A 17481-nucleotide genomic window follows, 5' to 3' on the forward strand; every position below is an offset into this window, starting at 1 on the left:
TGAGAGAGGGATGCAGCGGAGCTCCAGCTGTTTGGTTTTAAGACTGCCAGCAGCAGATGGGCCCCGTTACAGTTGAGGGAACAAGTTCTGCTTCCAGTCCAGCTGTATCATTTGAAAAAATGCTGTATTTTTTCTTTTTTTGACTCCAAAACATCAAAATGATTGATTTTCCAAGCTTGTTCCAATCATGCATCTGGGCTTTGGTGCGGCGTTTGCTTAGTATTAATTTATATCAAAGGGGAAAGGATTTTAACAGAGGGGCAAATCAATCAATCAACCAAGTTTGTGGATTTTATGAGAGCGAAGTGTGTTTCTTTTTGCAAGTCCCCATAGCCAGACCTCATCAGCTGGTCTGGGGATTCAAACCAGCCACAGTACATTCACAAGCCTGCTTCTCTATTTTTCAAACTGCTGCCTCCCCCATTATTTTATGACGTGTAGTTCTTTTACCTTCCCTCCCCACAATGGTATACACACTATAAATATCATAGGAAGCCTTATTTGTTAAAAGATGTTAGGAATTTGTTAGATGTCATGAATGGAAACCCATCTATCTATCTATCTATCTATCTACCTACCTACCTACCTACTTACCTGCTGTATCTATCTAGTGCATCCACTCTGATCCTAGAACCTCTGTTCATTCATTGGCAATTGGAGAGCACGTGGTATCTTTTCTGATATCCCCATTGGCCAGTTCATATGAAACGAGTTCCGTTTCCCTTCGGTCGTATTAAAAATACGGAAGTTAGTTCCAGCCTAATGATTACCAATACCTTGTAATTAAATGCGTCGCCTGTTATCAACCCCTCAATTATTGCTAAACTCGTAAACAAGAATATATTTTGCATAGAGCGTATCTGAAATTGTGCAATGTTTATTGTTTACTAACGTTATTTACTTTTCGCGGAGGGATCCATATGCCGCTACCGCTTCCGGCTGAGGCGTGGAGCGTTATTTGAATTGCTTTCTACGCTGTTTTCAGTGTCCTGTCTTTTTGTAAGAAAAATAAATTTTTATGGCCGTGTGTGTGCCATTATAGTTCATTATAGGACATATTTATTTTTTAGTTTTTTTAGTTTTTCCTAGGGTAGATATCGGTATCATTTACCATACATTTGCAAGGTAAGTTTTGAATGTGCTCCCACAACATGATCTGTTTGTGCAGGGTATTCACCGCTGGACATAACGTTAGTTAGCGAACGTTATTTGCTAATATCTGACCATCTTGTTGGCTATCTGGCAAGCCATAGCATGGTATTCCAGGGAGTTAGTTTGAATATAATAACATCCTGCAATTACGTTGGCGTGCCCGTCAGATAACCAGCAATGGATGCACATCAACATTAACGTTACGTTGCTGCTGTACGCTAACGCTGCGGTCTCGTGTGAAGAGAACGCCACGCCAAACTCAATTAAAGAAAATCTGGCAGTTTTATCTTTCCTTTATCGATTATGATACATATCTGGTATAATATGACTCAGGAGGACTGTTGGGTTCACCCTTCATTTCGGCATGTATCCGATACACTCAACAGCATTTATTGCGATACATTTTCAACTTTTACAAGTTGTTCGCCATTTGTCCCTACAATCTTCTTCCATCAAATTCACTGGCAGCGAGACGTGTGAACCAATTCTAAAAGTTGATGTTTTATTGAAATAAAGTGCTGCTTGGTGGATTCTCTATACGTTTATCGATTTTCCCAGAAGCCCCTATCAATTCGTAAAAGGGGCTATATTCTACCAGGTATCTACGTTTACTGATAACCAAGGGAACATTAAACTGCCAGATTTATGGATTTTTGTCCATAGGTGTCGTAAACTATCATAGTGTACAAGGGTCGGCCTTATTGAGACCAGGTATTATTGACTTACAAGTGGCTGGCTAGTCAGCTGCAATTAAAAGAACTTACCCTGGTAGCAAATGTTACAGCTTTGCATGACCATGTGTTTCAGCTGCTCTTAATTAATAATATATTTTTTTATCTCTATGCAGAACATGGCTGGTACTGAGGGAGATGAGAAGGTGATAGCAGGCCTGTTGCCCTCTTCAGAGGAGGACTACACTTGTCTCTTGGGTGACACCTCGGCCCCCGTGGATTTCTCCCAGCTCACACCTTCTGAATTTGGCATCTCCAGCCAGAGTTTCACCCCATCATCAGCAAACCACAAAGGTGAGACCTCTGGTGTTTATTTGATGCTAAACTGTTGTTACATAGCTGTTCACAGACACCAGTGTTTCCTCCATATAAAAAAAATACTTTAAGAAAAGCAGCAGACCAAAGCAACTCAAGTTACCCTCAAGATAAAACACTGACTGAGACTGTAGAGGTAAACTGTTGTGATGCCTGTTTGTGGCGCCAGTATGTAGAGTCACTGAAGTGGCAGTTTTCTCCCTCTTACTAGGTAAGTCTCGTCTGGCCCAGCTAAAGGCAAGGCGGAGGTCCAACGTTGGTGTCCGGGGCTCCCCAGAGACAAACTCCCTCATCCGCTACATGGCACAGCAGAGAATGAAGACCCCACCGACCCACAAAACCCCTGAGGTGAGATGCAAATCTTGTACACCTTTCACACCATGTTAGAGTGGTAGGAAATACACGGGTCGACCTAGGCTGCCTGTCACTGTAATTGCAGAAGTCTGTGACCCGCCGAGCTGCGTCGCTGAGCAAATATATTTGTTTTGCTGTCTCACCTCCCAGCCTGTCAAAAGCAGTCCCTTCGCTCCCCGAGTCGCCTCCACGCTGAGGCAGAAGATGGCCTCCTTCCAGAGCCTGATGGATGTGGAGGAGAGTGAGGTCTGTGGTCCGACGCCAAGGCAGGACAGCGAGACCGGAGGATGCATCAAGACAAGAGATAATCTGTCTGGTGAGGCCACCTCATTGCCACAGGATTAATGGTTTCACTTCTCGTCAGGGATTTTTCTGTATGATGTCTGGAAGCACCGTTCAAAAACAGTGACTTAATAGATATAAGCCTGAATTTGACAATATCTTACAGCACTGGTTTCTTTTAAGCTTGGTCAGCTTCATAAATGGGCCAATCTGTGTGCTGTTTTGTTGTTGGGGTTTGACTTTATCGTCTCCTTTCGTTTGATCATGGTGGGTTTTTTTATTTTTGTTTATTTAATTCATTTTTTTTAACCGAGTTGTCCCCAAGTCCCATTTGTTTTTGTATGTTTACGTAACTTGGCTTGTTGATGGGTGGATTTGTTTCTCTCAGATGAGAGAAGCCTTGATGGTGGGAAGGAGAACTGCCCGCCCCCGATGACACCCACACCCAACAAGAGGAGGCGCGTGGGGCCCCTCAGGGACTGCGAGGAGGAGATTAGGGGGGGCAACACTCCTATCCTCCGACACATCAGCCGGAAGGAGCAGGAGGTAGCCTTACTCTGACCATGTACTTACTTGACTGCCGTAAATAATTCAACTAAAAGGTTTTACCTCTCTTTACTTGGCTTACTTTGAATCTGTTGATTATTTTTAACTGCTGTATCTCTGCGAGTCTTAAGTTGGGATGGTAGATCTCATAAAGCACTATGCAGTATACTTTGACTGCGAACATCAAAAAGGGGGGGGGAATAGCAAGCACTCTCAAACAAACCATGTTTGTGCAGAATGCTTGCTATTCTTCCATTTTTCTCCGTCTTTGGTTAAATTATATTATTTTAAAATCATATTTTCTGTACCAGTGATGTTGGTGTTTTTGCTGTTGTGGTGCAGCGCCGCAGAATGAAAGCAGAGGAAACATTGACCTCAATCATCTCCACAGGTTGATAAGGAACCGGTGACACAGGTTGTGACGCGAGGACCAACGCCATCCAAGCAGACGGTGGAAGAGGCCCAAGCTGTGCTATTCTTCCCACCCCTCCATCTTGACTCCCAGCCGCCCACGTCCTGTGAGCTCAAGGCCTGTTCCCCTACCAAGAACCAACAGGTTGGATTCTAATCCCACCAAATACATTACCAGCTGGTCAGCAAAATATTAATTTTAGATTCATTTCGAGGGCTGATCACGCACTAATCTGGCGTTCATATCTGGTGTTTGACGTCAACGCTTTGTTTGCGTCAAGCACTGAAACTGTGTTTATGAACTACAACAACCATGATTCATTGTGCCTATGACTCATGGAATGGCACATGGTATAGGATGGGCTTGATGGTGTATGATATTCCAATAATGCTGCAGTAGCAAGTTAGAAAATTTAGAAGCTGAACAGAGTTAAAAGTACTGAACTTGCTAAATTAAATGTTATTAAAAATACAGTCAAAATGTACACATGCAACTGAAAGAAATCCGGTCCATCATTAGCTGAATAGAAAACAAAGTATTGAAAAAAAGTATCTTTTTGAATTGTTGAAACATGCAAATATTGTAACAATATTCAGTCTTATATAACAATCTCCTCTGTGAAGCACTCCTAGCTTCTTCAGCTGCAGTCCAGCAGAATATGTGAGATCTCACGGACTCTCTCTCTCTCTCTCTCTCTCTCTCTCTCTCTCTCTCTCTCTCTCTCTCTCTCTCTCTCTCTCTCTCTCTCTCTCTCTCACTCTCACTCTCAACAGGAGGGTTTCTTTGAACTCCAAAGCCCCAGCAGACCACAGCCTGACGACCCAGCAGCCGTTCTGCCAGCCCAGCCTGCCTCCCCCCTCCCCATGCCCTCCCTCCCCTCTCTGCTGGAGATGCAGCCCACAGGTAAACACACCGCTCTCTGTGGGCCATGCTAGAGTAACCGGCCTTTTATCCTGGTTTACCCCTGCCTTTGAGGCTTACCACACAGAGCTAAGCTCACTACAAAGTATTCAGGTGGCTCACAGGGAGAATAGCAGAGTTGTATTTTAAAAGAGGAAAAGCCCTCATTGTGTGTGGTTAAATAATGGCATTTGAGGCTTCTGTATTGGAGAACACTACTGTGTGTGTGTTCCAGCTACAGGAGGGGTGTTAATGTTTTCGAGAGATGCCAGTACTAGCATCGGATATAGGGCCAATATCAGATAGATGGGCACTGATACTACATGCAGTATCAGGATCAGTGCTAATGCAACTCCCAGGCACTCGTACTCGGATTGGCAAATGGAGCTGTCCCAATATCGATGCTAATGACATGGGTGTGCCGCAATATAAAACTTTTCTGGTGGGAGGAAAAATGTCTCCTGACGAGGAAATGCTGCTACTTGTGAAATTCATATGAATAACACCTGTTGTTTAGACAAGGAGCCTTGACTATGCATGCTAAATGTCATTAACTACTACACTGTTCTTTTTCTATAAATCTATTCTAAATCGGCTTGTTGTGTCTGTTAACTTACATCCTAGGTAACTCCTCTTGGTTCTGAATTGGTATTAGTACACCTCTAATATCATGAGAAAATAGTGTATTAGTATCAGGGAATTTCCCCAAATTGTGAAATCCAGTAGCAAAGCCACTTGATTTCCTGCCTTTTCACACCTTCAATCAGACGGATACCAGCAGTGGAAAAAGTGGTCGGTACATTCTAGGTTGCTCTCTCTCTGCAGGGGTGTGCGACTCCACAGCGACCTCCGCCGCGAAGAAGAAGAAGCGGGTGCGCTTCGGAGGTCCGCTCTCTCCCGAGTTCTTTGACAAGTACCTGCCCCCCAGCACCCCGCTGCAGAAGGGCGGCACTCCGGCCCGAGCACCCACGCCGGGTGTGGGCCTTCAGCTGCGCTCGGTGCTGAAGACCCCCCAGAGGAGCGAGCCCCGGACCGCGCCGGCCCAGCCCGACTCCTGCAGCCCCTCTGCGCTCGGCGCCTCGCCAACGCTCGCGATGCCTCGCAACCGCAGAACGCAACCTATGGGAGAGGATTCTGAAGAGATGTGTGGAAAGGTAACATGGTGTGATGTTGGTATAGCTTCTGCTGTAACAGTTCAGAATGTGACAGAGGCCGGGTGTAAAAACCGTGTGTGTATGTTTCACACATTTCTCTGGGTCAGTAGTTACAACAGAAATAATGCAACATATAACTTTGTCACCAAAACAAACAATAGTTATGTTTACATGCACACTAATATTCTTGGAATATTCGGGATACTCAAGTGTTCCGTTCATAAGCTGGCTTATGTAAATCACATTTATAATAAATACAACATAGATAGGGATTTGAGAACAGGTTATTAAAGGGGCATGTAAACAGCCTATCCCAAATAAGACCTTAACCAGGATGTGAGCCACTATCTCTAATATTGTATGCATGTATCTGTAGCTGTGACAGTCAAGTTCTGATTGTTTTTTCTGCTCCTAGATTGCCTTCCCTTCAATGGAGGAGCTTGATTCTTCGTTGACGAACAACGCAGGTCGGTTATTTTAGTTGGTCGTCCCTGAGAACTACCTGTGTAGCATAATCAAACACTATTGCACGATAACCGCACTTTCCATTTGTCATATTTTCAGAACGCTCCTGGGAGGCCCAGCCGTTGGATTTAAACACTGCTTTTCAAGAGGAGTCTCTTCCCGAGACGCTGACAGGTGCACTGCAGTCTTACTCCTCCCTTCTGTCTTCCTCTTTCATCGTCACTTCGCCTCCTGTCTTTACCTCCCCTCATCTCCACCTTCTCATGTCTCCCTGAACCTCAATGACTTGTCAAGGTTTAACAATGGTGTCAGTGAGTGTCAAACGGTACAGCTCAAGAGAAATGTTTTTTCAGGGTTGTTATTTTTTTTAAAAATTCTAGGATTTCAGGTTCTTGTACAAACCATTCACACTCATCTAACATGGGAGATATGTCTTTATGCTTTTGTTTCCCTGCCTTCCTGATCATGTCATGTCGATACAGAACTGTATGTTTTGCCCCAGTAGGATGGGTTATGAATTACAGGGTAATGAGGGTAATAAAATATTAGTCATGCTCCTGTTTTATTCATAGCTCAGGATGGTATTAGCCAGATGGAGGTGCATAGTATAGTAAGACGTTCCCAAATGTAAACGCCTCTGCAAAGTATGCTAGTTGTATAATAGATAGACCCAAGGTAGACATTCAGTCATTTCCACTGTAGTTCCACAAATTCAATTCAGGTTATTCTACAGATAGAATACTTGCCTGTAGTTGTCAGTATAGCCGTCCATCGTGGCAGCTGTAGGTGGGTTCCAACCAGTTACATTGGCAAAAGCCTCCTCAAATGCCTCCATGTCAGCATGTATTCACTTTGACAGACAAAAGTGAAATACTCATTGGCAATCAGGAAGTACTGTGACTAGCAGCCAAATCATCTGCAAATGAGTTGAAACACAGAGATGTCTCTCTGGACGGGCCTGGAGTTGTCAGACCCCCTACGAGTGTGCTGAAAAACGCTAGGTAATTGGGGCCGAAATTAATACTGAGGTGGAAGGGGGAGATCACTGACACGGTTGCTCCACATGGGATTCAAATGAACAAATAGCTCCATAATTAATTACCCTGCCTGCCCCGGAGAAATAATCCCACCCGAATGGGGCTTTTGCTGTAGATGCTGCCCCAGAGCCTGAGGCCGAACCCAGTGGGCCCTCCCAGACCGATGCCCTGGATGAGCCTGGACCCCAGCCAGGGACAGAGATGCAGCCTGAACCCGGTATTGAAGCTCCAGTCCAAGCTCCAGCTCGATCTAGCAACCGAAAGAGAAAGGTCTGCCATTATCACTTTTTTATGTATTTATTTTTATCCCCTTTCTTGGGAGAGGGTTTGCTGGGCACACAAGCTCTTTTTCACTAACACCCTGTTTCAAATTCATACAGTTGCCCAGTACAACCACAGTCTCCTACTGCTTGAGCAATTGTTATTACTACCCTCTATTGAAGCTTTCACTGAGAAATTTCCATTTATACACAAAAAAATCCTAAATCTCTTCCCTTCCAGCCAGCACGAGAGCCTGAATCTCCCACTGAAGCTCCAGCTTGCTCCAGCAGCCGAAAGAGAAAGGTCTGCCATTATCACACACTGCTCTCAACTGGATCTCACTCTGAGAAATCTCCATTTACGCAGCCATTTACTTACCAGAAGAGATTGTCTTTTTAATAATTTAGGGGTTTTATCGCACTCCCATCTAATCTAGTGTTTAATCCCACCGGATCTGAACTTAATCACAGCAAAGGATATCCACTCTGTGTGAGAGAGCGTGTGTGTATGTGAGAGAGTGTGTGTGTGTGTGTGTATGTCGATATAATACATCCTGATGCCAGCTCCCTGTTCCCTCAGCAGCCGGAGGAGAGCGAACCTGTGAAGAGGTCGACGCGCTCTGCTGCCAAGTCGGCCTCTAGGAAGATGAAGGTGAGTTGGCCGGGTCGCACCGTTTGATTTCTCTTTACACCGCTTCACCAAGGGAGGCAGCCATGGAATCAATGGCTGCACAACTTGGCTATAACTTATTTTGCTTCACCTAAGGAAGAGAACTGTGCATGTATACCCGGGCTTGTGCACATGCAGGCAAAACATTGTCCTTTGAGTATCAGTGACAAGCCATGGCACTGTGGTCTTCAAGTAGTAAATTTAAGTTAGAATTCACTCCTCTAAAGCTGGATGCTATCAAACACATTTTCTACAGCTCAAGTCTCTTCTGTGCTATCAAATGAAAATAAAGTTCAAATTGTTTTGTGATTATACCTATGACTCTTCACACCGCAGCTGCAAAGATTTGCACAGCTCTCATAATCACCTTCTTAGATGGAAATCCGTATATGAATTGCTGTACAGTGATGTATGGAGTGCTATCGAAGTCTTTTAATGATTGTAGGGAAACACTTACTCAGGCATTTTGTAATAAAACTCATTTTTGTGTAAGCAGTGCTTCTGTGTGGATGTAATATATTATAAAAGATGTTTGCCAACATTATTGAAGGCAGCTGCTCAACTAGGAAGCCAGACAGCTGAGATCATATTCAAATAAAGGGCTTATTAATTAAATCTATATGTCATTGCCACAAATGTGCTGTGCGACTGTATGGAATCTGTCCTCTATCCAGTTTTTAAGTTGGTGTATTGTACATTGTTACAAATTTGCCATTTTCATGCCAAAATACTATTTGGTGTTTGCCCCAGGATTTTATTCTTGGCACGGTGGAAAAGCCTGCTATACCATTTACACCATGGGACACCAAAAGTCTCCACTGAAAAAAATAACATTCATGAATACTTGTGGGGAATCTGATTAAAATGTTGCATTAGAATCAATTCAGGTTAAGGACTTCCCATAGACAGCCAGTGTAGTATTGATCAGTTCTACAATAAATATGTAATCAAACAAACTGCATCATATCAGAGGTGGACTGTACCAACTGGCCGATATCTGATTTTTAACAGAAGGCCAATATCAGGCCGACATGTCAGCGTAAACCTACTCACCATGTGGAATGTCTCTCCATAGGCGACCTCAACGAAGCGTCAATGGGGCACTAAGGAGGTAGACCGCACCTTGTACGGCTCCAGGGAGTACGCCTCCAAGAACCCCACCCTCAGCCCCATCACCGAGAGCCTGTCCTCCGCCAGTCCCTTCCCCACACCCCAGCAGCCTGGCTCCAGGAGGTGCACAGGTAAAAACACACAGGGTATCATACATTCCCTAAAAGTACATTCACACCGCGGAACTTGGAACCCAAACTTCCGATGGGAACCTTCAATTATCGTCACACATCAGACTCCTAAATATCTTTCCGGTATGAAACTTAAATTGAACTTGAATGATTCTTACGGGGAAATTGGGGAAATGTACTGATATTGTACTTATGTATGCCATCATTGGTATCAAATGTCATGCTGATGCCAGGCTAAATTAGGTCTAATAACATGGGTTAAATAGGGTGTTGGTTGAAAATTACTGAATACTAAAATATAGTACAAGAGCCATGTGTAAGAAGAAATCACAGAAAACCACTCGATTTTTTTGCCTGTTTCATAGACTGACAGATATTGGCTAATTTCCCTGATGGAGAAAAATGAGGTTTATCTCAATCATTTTTGTCCAGTGACCCCAGTCTAACAGTTCATGTCTACATTAGTCACTGAAGATGCTGGATCTACTCATCACTATATCTGTGCTTGCAATAGGCAAACTATCAAGGCAGGCACTTCTATCTTTAAAAGTCGATCATGTCAACAAGTATATTTTAGCATTGTGAGCAGTGATTCTGTGCGGCTTATAGTGCTCAGAATTGCTTTTTTGGTGAATCTAAACCTTGGCTGAAACACATCTATCAGAAGGAGTAGAAGCAGTATTTGCCTACCCAGAATGAGACTGTTAGATGAACACAGACACAAATATTATGCAGATAGCTTCCAAGACACAGCACTGCTCAGAACTAGTCGTACACAGTTTGCAAATGACTGCAATTTAAAAAGTATATGGATGGATGCTTGTTGCCCTGACCTAAACGTTTTGCGCTCTCATTGATTCCCAAAAAAGTGTATAGTCAAATGGAAAATATAGATTATATAGGAGCGTAGCATGGACAGGCACCCTCACACCTCAAAAAAAGCCAAATGCACGTAGTTATATGCAAACAGGCACATACATGTTTGAATTTGGTTATAGGCCCATGCTCTCAATGACTATCACTCAGATATTTTGGCACACACATACAAACACTACAAACATGCTACGTACGTAGCATCTAGGGCTGGGCGATAATTCAATATTATCGTTTATCGTCTTTCAGTGGAATCATATCGTGATGATATGAAGATATTTTAATATCTTTATATATCTAATATCTAATATCACATTTCTGCTGTCTAAATTGATGACAACCAAATTTTACTTAAAAACTCTCATAAAATGAGGTATGGTAGGAATATTATTTGAATATTTCTGTTTTGTTTGACATCATACCTAACACTACCATCCGGTTCAATGAGATGAACATTAATTTGATTATTTAACATGATTTTGCATACATGAACCATATCATGATATATATTGATATCGAGAAAAATCCTTATGATTATCGTGATATCGATTTCAACCATATCGCCCAGCCCTAGTACCATCCCACAAATGCACCTCTGCTCTGTACATATTGCCATGATATTTAAATGTGTTTGTCTGTTATTAAAACTGTTATTTTACAATTTCCACAGCAATGTCCCCAAAACCTTTACAATTTAGCTTTATCACACTTTAATGTTTCAAATAGATCTTTAAACTCAGATTCTGTTATTCCTTCCACAATTTTCTGCAAAATGGAAAACATAGGCCCTTATTGAATGTGGCACAGATTGCACTAAGCACCATTGCATACAGTCCAAAACTTATTTTTAGCTGTGACCAGCAGCTAGTATAAAGTCACTCTGTCGGGCAGTTGGTAGGATCAGGCTGTTGGCTGCAAAAAAAAATAAAAAAATGTGGATGTACAACCGCAGGATACAGAGATACAATACCTATAGCCTTCTCAGGCAGCCACACTGCTGCTGTAGCTCACTTGGCAGGACAGCAGACTTTCTTATCCCTGGCTCAGCAAATTAGGCTTTTGTTTTTGGTTTCACAGAGCCAAGTAGGTTGCAGCTTATCACGAATTGTGTGCTTATTTATTAAATATGTCATACAATGTTTTATGGTACAAAATCCAAACTGCTTTGCTAGCTTGCAGTTAGTGAACTGGTTAAAGTTAAGAACCTTTTCTTTGTGGAGGCCAAAAAGCAAACATTTTTATGTCCCTCCATGTGGTACATGATATGTGGGACATTATGATGACATGGTGGTGTCTGTCTGTCTGTGTGCAGACACATTCTTGTGAACACAGTAACTCAAGATACATGATACGCATGATAGAAACTTCATTCTTACACGACAGGTTCCCCCTATAGAGTAGTAGATGATCCGATTAGATTTTGGCGCACCTTGCTGCATAGATTTTCTTGAAACTACTGTAATCTTACTTTATGCTTACTGCTTTAAGATACAGAGTTCACATTAAAACCACCCATGTGTTATGTGAAGAGACAAGTATGCTGACTTAATGACCTTAATTAATGACCTCATTAGAATAACTGGTTATGTTTAATATATGGTGATTATGGTGGGGCATTACTTAAGTGTCTCTTGTTATAAACTACCTCTTTCGTCTACTTTTTTTAAAATGATGATTTACTATCATACATAAGAGTTGAGGTCATGCTCAGCCTTCAGCCTGGTGCCTGTGTCCACACTGTTGCTAATATCTCACAGTATACCATTCCTGCTAGTGTTGTTTGATTCAAGTCCAAACTCCGACTGGGTAATAACAGACTTTGCTTCTGTGCTGTCGGGGGAAAAACCCTTGTAACTGCAAACCGGGAATTTTTCTTTTCTTCATTTGATTTCTTCTTTTCTTCGTGTGATTGGAAATTTTACATAGCCCTTGAAGTGCTGGGTAACTTTCCATAACCGTGGAACCCACTGGCAAACTTTAAAAATCATTTTTTGTCAGTGTGGGGGGAAAAAAATCCCAAAAAGCTTTTAACTTTTGGAGGTCCAAAGTTCATCTGCCAGCAGTGATATGTTTGATAGTCATCAGTTTTGCACCACAGTCCTGAGATTGTTTTGTCCTCCTTTGCCCCCAGCAGCCCAAGACCAGGAGGCCTGTCTTTCCCTTCCCAATGTGGGAGAGCTAACCAACAGTGACCCCGCCACCGGTGCGGCTGTGGCTGCAGCTCTGCTACATAGCTGCTCACCAACCACCAACAACACTCAAGAGACGGGCGACATCAGCACCACAAACCCCTGGGAAACCCCTTCGGAAGCCCCTATTGAATCTGCAGCCCCCAGCAAAAGGGGGGCGGTAGCGAAGGGTAGGAGGCACTCGGGGCCCAGGTTGAGCTCCAGGGCTGGCAGGGGGGTCGCAGGGAGGGGAAGGAAGGTCAGTGTCCCTGTTGACGACTGCCTCAGCGAGGAGCCTCAGGACCAGCGGGAGACTGGAGGCAAGGCAGATGAGCACTGTGAAGACCAAACTACTACAAACCTAGAGACATCAGAGGAATTCCCGTCCGAACACATTGTGACTGAAAAAGTCGACACTGAAGAGCATTGTCCGCAGACCCCTGTAGACGCACCCTGCACAGACACAGAGTGGAATGCAGAATGTCATGAAAGTCTAGATGCACCCGCTTCAGCCTGCCCACCCTTAGATGTAGAAATCAGCAAGACTGCGAGTCTGTCAGAGGAGGACTTGGCAAACCAGGTGAAATCGGCACAGAGAAACGCCAAGTCTGATGTGAGAGCGCGGAGCAGGTCTCGAGGCAGGAGGAGCTCTGTCAACAGAGAGGAGCAGGTAAGCCAGGCAGCGGAGCACCAAACGGACCATACACTGGAGGAGAAGAGACTGAGAGACCAAGCAGCCATCCAACTGGAAACCGAAACCCAGTCGAGCTCCGATAGCCAGGCAGAAGAGGCAGCCGGCTCGGCCCTCGCTCCCTGGCAGGCCGAGTTTAACCTGGAGGATGTGTTCAAACCAGTAACCACTAGAGGGCAGCGCTCGGTGCGCCGCAGCCTGAGGAACCAAAGCAACGCAGACCACAGCAGCGGCAGTTCAGGCCTGGCCTGGCTGCCCCGGACCTCGCCTGACTCGAGCAGACAGGCCCACAGGAGGACCCGGGGCCGCCGGCCCAGTGCCGCCCTGGCCCTCCAGCCTGAGCTCCCTGAGGAGACGTCCCGGTGAGCGCCTCCCAAAACACAAAGGGAGCTCCTCACAAGACTGTACTTTTAATTTGCCACTAAACGTCCCCAGCCAAAAGACCTGAAGGGAGGGTGTCTGCCTGTCTAAGAGACTTTGAGTTGAATCAGTCAGAATCAGTTTTTTTACCAGGGTGTCCTGTAAATAGAATATAAAGATTGTAGTTTTGTGTTCTGGATCAGCAGTTAGTGATTTAATTATTGGCTGAGATTTATGGGGGATATGCAATGCATTGATAAGACCATTTACATGTAGCTCCCCTGTTTTCCTAAAATAAACGGAAACATTATTCAAAGTATTGTCTAATTGTTTTTATGTGAGCTGAAAACACTTATGCTTTTGTTCCCAGTGAATTATAAGTGCTGGTCAGTAATTTGTAGCCAGTTTCCCTCCGGTAACCAAGCCAATCAATACGCTGAGAGGCCAATCATCTCCGCTGACCACCTCCCAATCAATAGCCAACCACTCTGTTAGTAATCACAGTGCATCTTCAGCTCGCTCTCCAAAGCCACTGGATGGAGCATCCTCCAGTCAATATCTCCTTGTGCACAGATGAAGATGGCTATTCTGCACTCACCATTTATCAGGCAAGCGCAGGGGTGTTGGAGTAATGGAAGGGGAAAATGTGCCTTATACACAGAAATCAAGTTAATAAGCTTGATTGATTGTGTTTATGTGTGGTCGCTGGAGTGTTTGTCCTTTTCAGTTATGTGTACTGTTGTTGACATGCTGGCCCATGTCCAGAAGAGGTCCCCCTCTGCACTGGTCTGCAGTAGCTCCACTTAGCATGAGCTGACTTTATTAGCTATTGAATGAGGCTAATATTCCATCAGTCATAAGAATAATAGCCCAATCAGAGAAAATGTCTCATGTAAAATACTCTTCAAAACTCACTGATTGCACACCTTATTAGATCGCTTTGTATTATGCTCATTAAAGCAAATCATTCAGACTCTTTAAGTGGAAGGAATTCATTCAGAACAATTCAATATATTGGATCTGATTGTAGCTGCTGTGTTCACATATGTGTGATGCAGCTGTGGGGTCACTTCAGGAAGCAGATTTCCTTTGAGAAAACTAAGAAATAGCTGAGAATGAGTCGCTCTATCATCATTATGCGAATTACTGTTTTGGTTTACATATTCAATTCGGCCAAGTGCAAGTAAATTGACCCCCAACCCCACATTCCAACAGTCACACTCATTGTTTAAATCAACCCCTCTGCACTGGCGCCATCCATCTGTCAGAGGGGACTGGAGAGAGCCAGTATGATTCAAATTCAGTTCACATTGGAAAATTGGCCCCCGGAATGATGCATGACTCTAATCTATCCATCACTGGGTAATTGACTCCCTCCTTTTACATCAAGTCAGTCGGCTGAAGGACACCGGAGGTTTCTGGCTCCTAGTCCATGCCAAGGTCCTTTCTGTATTCCCACTGGAAGACGAATGGACAGGCTGACACTGACTAATTTAGACCTGTGTCGTCCCGGTGGGGCAACGGCGCCATCTGGCGGCGGCACAGGGGCGCTGCACATAGCCAGCCATTCGTCTGTCATCTTGATCAACTATCAGGAGATGAAAGCTGCCGTCTGAAGTGATCTTATCGTCAGAGAGGGAAGTAATTTGGTAGATACACATTCATTTATGTCAAAGGGGTTTTGGGAGTGATTTTTGCTCAGCAGCGGAACCTAAGATGAGTCATTTGTCTTTTTTTTTTTTTTTTCATAGCATCGTGCCCATTTCTTTTGCCCTGTCTGACTTTAAAACTGTTGTAACTGGGAGTGTCTATGTGAATGGGCTGTTTTATTGTGTGTGTGTGCACACAGCTAAACTGCTGCACCTCTATGTAAGGGGGTTGGGGTGAAGGGGGTTATTTTTCTCTGAGTGTGTGTATATATGTATACAGCTAAACTGCTGCACCTCTATGCAAGAGGGTGGGGGTTCTGGGTGGTGGTGGAGAGTTTTCTCTGAGCGTGTGTGTATGTGTATGAGTGTGTGAGGGGTGTGAAGCCGAAGCCCCTGTCCCTGGCAGACGGGCATAGTGAAGACGGCTTAACACAAGAACAATGGGGTCCTTTGACCAAAACGACGCCCCCAAGACATGTGGCCTCCTGTCACCGTGGCAACCCCCCATGGGACAGGGAGCGGGCTGACAGCTGGAGAGGAGGACTTACAAAAATGGAGTCCATTTCTTTCCACTGAAGCTCCCCTGCACTACTCTATCATTCCCTCTTCTCCCCTCTCTCCCTCTGAACTGGGTCCACGTGTGTGTGTGTGTGTGGCTTCCATTTCACTTTACGGCTTCATGTGATTGACCTTATGGGTTTGACTCGCCGCCTATAGGCCATCTAACTCCTCCAGACAAAAAGAGTTATAGACACTGGGCAATAAATCAAGTGGTTATAGCCTCATGTTCCTCCCAGTAATAACAGAGAGCATTGATCTCATTGATAAATATAGGGCTGAGCTGCAAGATTTCACACTCACTGTATGCTTGATTTTACGCCTCGTTCCAAAGCGGATGAGCACTTTCTCGGCATAATACGTTATTTGTACCTTTTAGATTTAGCGACTTTCGTCTTTCAATTAGTTAATTAGTAGCTGAATGGTATTAAGTTGTCCCGCTGCCCCAGTCTTTTCTGCGCTGGGAGCTGTGAGCCCTCTATTATTGATGCACAGAGGCGCGCTCTCTAAGCCCTGCATAGCTCTCCTATGGAGCTAAAGACAGCAGGAGGAGGGCAACAAACAAAGGCAGGACAGCAACAAGAGACCCTCTAGCCACTCAGTTTGGTTTGCTGTCCCAGTGTGTCTGCATGCTACAGCTGTGGCTGGCTAAGCCCTGCTTCACACAGGTGCCTCTGCATGAGGCACGTAGGCCTCATGCACAACAAGGGGCTACAATGGACTTTTTTTGCTGTTGAACAGTTCCATCATAAAAGGCTGTATATCCTTTTTGGGGGAAAAAACTATCTGCAGTTTATAATTAAGTGTCACTAAAATATAGAGGATGCAGTCTGTAAAAGTTACCATTTTGTCTACTAAGGATTTATGTTGCCTGCTGTCCCTTAAAACGTAGGAGTAAGTGCCACCTTTTTCAAATGCCGGATATCTCACCGAAAAACAAAAGTGTTCAGCTGCAACACTACATGACATCAATCTGCAGCAGTCTTCCTCACCGCACAGTAGAGCATATATCTAGATTTCATTGTTTCATTTCATGATTTTTGAGCAAATATATTGATCAGCAGTGCCAGGATCACAATCAATTTCAGTGTTTCAGAGTTTTCACAAGTGCAAGATCAAGAGCCATTTTCATGGAGAGGGATTAAACCTAGTTCTGGCATGAGGAAATGTATTTAAGTGGAGGTTTGATTTTATGTCAAACCGACTTAAATGCTTTTAATCAATTTGTGTTTGGGCTTGAGGGACAAGCGGTACACATACCTGTTCCCACCGGGGCCTCCAACGCTGCAAATATATCCCTGCATGGTACTGGTAAGGCACTTTGGATAAATGTAAACCAGGCTGCTTATGTCAAATCTGCTTTGTTAAATGTGTCCTCATTTAACATCAATAAATCATTAGCACATTCATTTTGATTAGTATAATTACCATAAACCAACAAGACCATCGCTGAGAAGATTGTAAGCCTCTTAGTTTTGACCCTAGCAACCAATCATTTTTTTTCAGTATCACAATTAATTTGATAATGATATACTGATGTGAGCAGATGCATTTTAATATAGACCTTTCAACAAACATTCATAGGTGCGTCACAGAAAACAAAGGACAAGAATACTGATTAATAAAGAAGAGATTAAAACAAAAGGGAAGATTCACATCACAT

General features: G+C 44.0%; 1 protein-coding gene across 1 annotated transcript; it reads left to right on the plus strand.

Annotated features, from left to right (window-relative positions):
* Positions 1-989: 989 nt before the first annotated feature.
* On the plus strand, positions 990-13889 carry cdca2 (cell division cycle associated 2). Its single transcript, XM_071546601.1, has 14 exons — positions 990-1125; positions 2000-2177; positions 2410-2546; positions 2703-2868; positions 3223-3333; positions 4564-4695; positions 5518-5846; positions 6262-6313; positions 6411-6485; positions 7464-7618; positions 7850-7912; positions 8189-8260; positions 9354-9519; positions 12524-13889. Exons 2-14 carry the CDS (start codon positions 2003-2005, stop codon positions 13615-13617), a joined length of 2727 nt encoding a protein of 908 aa, XP_071402702.1. The 5' UTR covers positions 990-1125; positions 2000-2002; the 3' UTR covers positions 13618-13889.
* The last annotated feature ends 3592 nt before the right edge of the window (positions 13890-17481 follow it).

Source organism: Centroberyx affinis, unplaced genomic scaffold (genome assembly GCF_046629955.1).
Source record: "Centroberyx affinis isolate AG114_WGS23_722 - 3 ecotype Tasmania unplaced genomic scaffold, CSIRO-AGI_Caff_v1 ptg005349l_1, whole genome shotgun sequence".
Classification (NCBI taxonomy): domain Eukaryota; kingdom Metazoa; phylum Chordata; class Actinopteri; order Beryciformes; family Berycidae; genus Centroberyx; species Centroberyx affinis.